The sequence below is a fragment of the Penaeus chinensis genome, chromosome 16 (genome assembly GCF_019202785.1).
Source record: "Penaeus chinensis breed Huanghai No. 1 chromosome 16, ASM1920278v2, whole genome shotgun sequence".
In the NCBI taxonomy this organism is placed as follows: Eukaryota; Metazoa; Arthropoda; class Malacostraca; order Decapoda; family Penaeidae; genus Penaeus; species Penaeus chinensis.
In genome coordinates, this window is record NC_061834.1 from 408,764 (window position 1) to 412,780 (window position 4,017).

General features: G+C 38.9%; 1 protein-coding gene across 1 annotated transcript; it reads left to right on the top strand.

The window, feature by feature from the left end:
• The first annotated feature begins 1,745 nt into the window (after positions 1 to 1,745).
• On the top strand, positions 1,746 to 3,712 carry LOC125033557 (cuticular protein 47Eg-like). Its single transcript, XM_047625164.1, has 3 exons — positions 1,746 to 1,859; positions 3,107 to 3,228; positions 3,333 to 3,712. Exons 1-3 carry the CDS (start codon positions 1,848 to 1,850, stop codon positions 3,514 to 3,516), a joined length of 318 nt encoding a protein of 105 aa, XP_047481120.1. The 5' UTR covers positions 1,746 to 1,847; the 3' UTR covers positions 3,517 to 3,712.
• The last annotated feature ends 305 nt before the right edge of the window (positions 3,713 to 4,017 follow it).

Consider the following 4,017-nt stretch of genomic DNA (forward strand, 5'->3'; position numbering starts at 1 on the left):
ATACATAAAGTCAATTAATTATCACTTATTTTTATTACTACCTTCACCACTATACAATAAAGAAAAATAAAAAACACAAGACAAACCTACCTATGCGATATAATATTAACATATATAATATCGCCCTAATCCCTAGCAAAGAAAGTACAAACCCGTAAACGCAGAGACATCTTGCCCAAGCCTACGGCAGTGGAGGAGTGCCCGAGGCAAGACCCCCCACGAGCTCAAGGCAGTGAGCAAGACGGTGGTGTTGGGGGGGGGGGGGGGGGCGGCGACGAACGCTACTGCAGGAACTGCCTCGTTACTGTACCCAACAATAGCATTTTTGATAATTATGTTTACTGGATTACATTATTGTAATAACATATATATATATATATATATATATATATATATATTTGTGTGTGTATATATATTCATATATACATATGTATATACATACTTATATGTGTGTGTATGTGAGCGTGTTTGTGTTCATATATATAGATAGGTATAGATATATGTGTATATATGTATATTAATGTATATATATGTGCGTGTGTATATGTGTATATATATGGGAATGCTAAAACAATCTACCGTGTTGATACTATGGTAGAAAAACCCATAGTACAAAAACTAGATTTACTGAAAGCGAGACAAAAGTTTCGAAATTCTCCTGCATTCCATCTTCAGGTCAGACCTGGAGATGGAATTCCGATATTTCGTATTTGTGAATCAAAATTTGTTTTTTTGGTTTCTGAAAAAAAAAATGAAATCAACTTCAGATACGACTTACATATGGCACACATATTCTATCAGTTGGGAGTATCTATCTGAGCGTATATGTGAGTACATCTGTATGTTTGTGTTTATTCATCAAACTATTGATCTCAATATCGGTATATCAACGTCTTCATATTTTTTAAGATGTACAGAACAGGATTTCATGTACATTTAGGTGTGAGGAAACAAAGAATCAGATCTTTAAATACCGTTGTGGATTTCGCTCTGAATGAATATCAAAAATGATTATTTTTCTTGACCGGTTTCTATATTCTTAGAAAGTGATTGCTCGTTTCTCTGCGTGAATGGGAGAGGGAGTGAGCGTGCGTGTGAATGTGTGTGCGTGCGTGAGTGTGCGTGTGAATGTGTGTGCGTGCGTGAGTGAGTGAGCGTCTGAATGTGTGTGCGTGCGTGAGTGTGCGTGTAAATGTGTATGTGTGAGTAGGGTATGTTTGTGTGTGTGTGGGGGGGGGGGGGAGTAAATCTGTTATATATTTCATTTTTTTTGTGTTCTGTTTCCTTTTACCCCCTTCGATTTCATATATTTCAGTCAATCTGCTAATATATTACCTTTTTCTATATCAATTCTCATTTCTGCAATAAACAATTGATATCCAGATTGTTCAGTCATATTATGTATTCCTTAAGCGTAGTTTAGAAATCGCCTTTTCGCAATAATCAATGCATTGTCTAAGAATCCCTGTCTTGCGTTGAACACATCAGTTTACAAACAAGTTGATTTCACTGTCAACTCCAATGCCAGAGTTTTGCATACTTTATATCATAAGCATTGCGTAATAAGTCATCAAGCATAATATCACTAAGTCACCGACTCATAAATAGAACAATATATATAACAAATGATGAACAAGAATCCGTCTTTTCTGATGTTCCGTAACAACGGAAAACGCCTTCGTATTTGCAATCAATTGATAGCACAGCAAGTGCAAGGTCAGACCTGGTACGAGGCCGAGGTCTGGTTCAAGCAGACGATCGAGTCATGTCAGGAAGGCGTGGCCACACAGTTCCTTATAAAAGTCACGTTCGCCTGGGACAAGTCAGTACAACACTCAACAGTCAAGATGAAGTTCGCTGTAAGTATTGGGTTCATATGTTTTGGTCAAGTGAAAACATTAACTTCAGAAACAGAGAAAGATATACACAGAGTACATGAATTCTTACTCTTCAGTATGACTGGATATCGATCAAGACTATATCTCACATTTTGAATGATTTTAATACCGTTTCCTAGTAGAAGGTGCTTTAAATAGCAAATGAATGAGTGATATTGGCCTGCATCATCACATCATATCGATGTGTACTTGGGACTTTTTTGTAGCATTTCCGAAAACCCCAGACTCATTGATATACTTTGATACATGTTTGCCCTATAAGTGCACATTAATGGAACCTGTATTCATTTGTAAGCCTCTATTTTGATACAATGTGATGCACTCCGGCCAGCCAGTCAGAGCACAATACTCTGTGACATGTTACACGTACGCCTCAGATAGGGCATTTGTATTTCCATTAATTACGAATCGCATCGTTTGTTTGTTGATAAAAACATAAAAAAAAAAAAAAAAAAAAAAAAAAATCCTGCATAAAGTGTTTGTGTGCCTTTTTAGCAGCACATCAAATACATGTTCCCTCTATATGAGCAACATTAGGAGTCAGTCATGACTCGCTAAAACATGGTAAGAATTTGCAACGTGTCTCTACCTCAATGGCATAAGCTCACAGGCTTAAAATATCAAAGAAAAGGCTATATCTTGATTTATTGATATAATTCAGGCAAGAAGACTAGTAAGTGCCCGTTATCAATGTATACAGTTGCCTGAGATTTCGATACGATAAGATGCAAAACGCAATGTAACTTTTTAATTTTTTTTTCATTTTTTTTTTCATTTTTGAGTGAATCTGAAATACATTTGGAAGTTCTCACCGTCTTCCCGAATAGTCAGGTACTTTTTACATTTTATCTGAAGCTTCCTCAATGTTTTGCTTGTAATTCAAAATCATTAAAGCATATTTAGTAAAGAATATTGATTTTTTTATATGAAATCAAACTTTCTTATGCCAGTACAAACTTGAATGATATTGTGCTTTGTAGCAACCAAGATACAGCATGAAACAATGTACTAAAATATTAGGGGTTTCGGGATGCTACAAAAAGGACTTGTGTATATTTGTACACCAACACATTTAAATGCTTTAAGTCTCTAAATCGTAAACTTTCTCTTGATCTCCTGGCCTACGTCGTTGAGGGCGAGATACAATCTTATTGCATTTCCTTTTCTCCTTCCGTTTGAGCCATACCCACCAGAAGGTCTTTCCCCAGATTGCTCTCCTCGCCCTCGTCGCCGTGGCCGCCGCCCGCCCCGGCAGCGTCTTTGACCTGGACTTCGATGACTTCCACATTGACCAGGGTATCACCAACCGGGTAGTGGAGGGATCCTACAGGTAAGAGGCCTTCCCTCCCGTTGCGTCCTTTGGAGACATTCCCTTTGGGACACTCACACCAGACGGCGCCAAGCCTCGTTCACAACGCCTGCCTTCCCTTCCAGCTGGACGTCCCCCAAGGGAGAGAAGTTCTTCGTCAAGTACATCGCCGACGACAACGGATACCGCGTCGTCGAGTCCAACGCCGTGCCCGTCATTTACGGCGTCGCCGCCGACGGCAACCAGGGATCCTTCGACTCCTTCGAGGATATCTTTGACTCCTTCGAGGATCGTTTCGACAGGAAGTGAGCCCATCCGGAGCCGACCGACCGACCAACAGGCGCCCACAGCGGACCCTTCAGGCGTCCCTCGAGCGTCCCTCCGAAATCGCTCAGGGTCGCGGGTCGCTGTGTGGAACCTGGCGGGATTCATAGTATAATTTATTCATAGCATAATTTATTTATCTGTTTTAATGGAATGCCATTCAAATAAATATGTAAATATATGTGTAGAATTACAATCCTTTACCCTTGAAAACTGTAAGAAATCAAACATATATTGGAATATAATGCGTGATTCTATTCATGACTACATGCTTTTATGCACACAATACCAACCAGTGACATAATAGCAAAACTTATGAGCAGTCGTAGTTAAGATTCATATTAAGTTCAAAGCATTGTTTATTCTATCGCCGCTCATTGTATCCTTCATGATTAGCTAATCAATATTAGTTGTTTACTATTATGATATTTACTTTGCACATAACCTTTTACCTATCCCTCATTTACGACTTGCGAAAAGCGTATT

Bases quoted from the DNA above. Each gene is read 5' to 3' on its own strand.
- LOC125033557 (XM_047625164.1), top strand. The intron at 3,229-3,332 runs GTAAGAGGCCTT...CTTCCCTTCCAG, and splicing joins GTAGTGGAGGGATCCTACAG to CTGGACGTCCCCCAAGGGAG.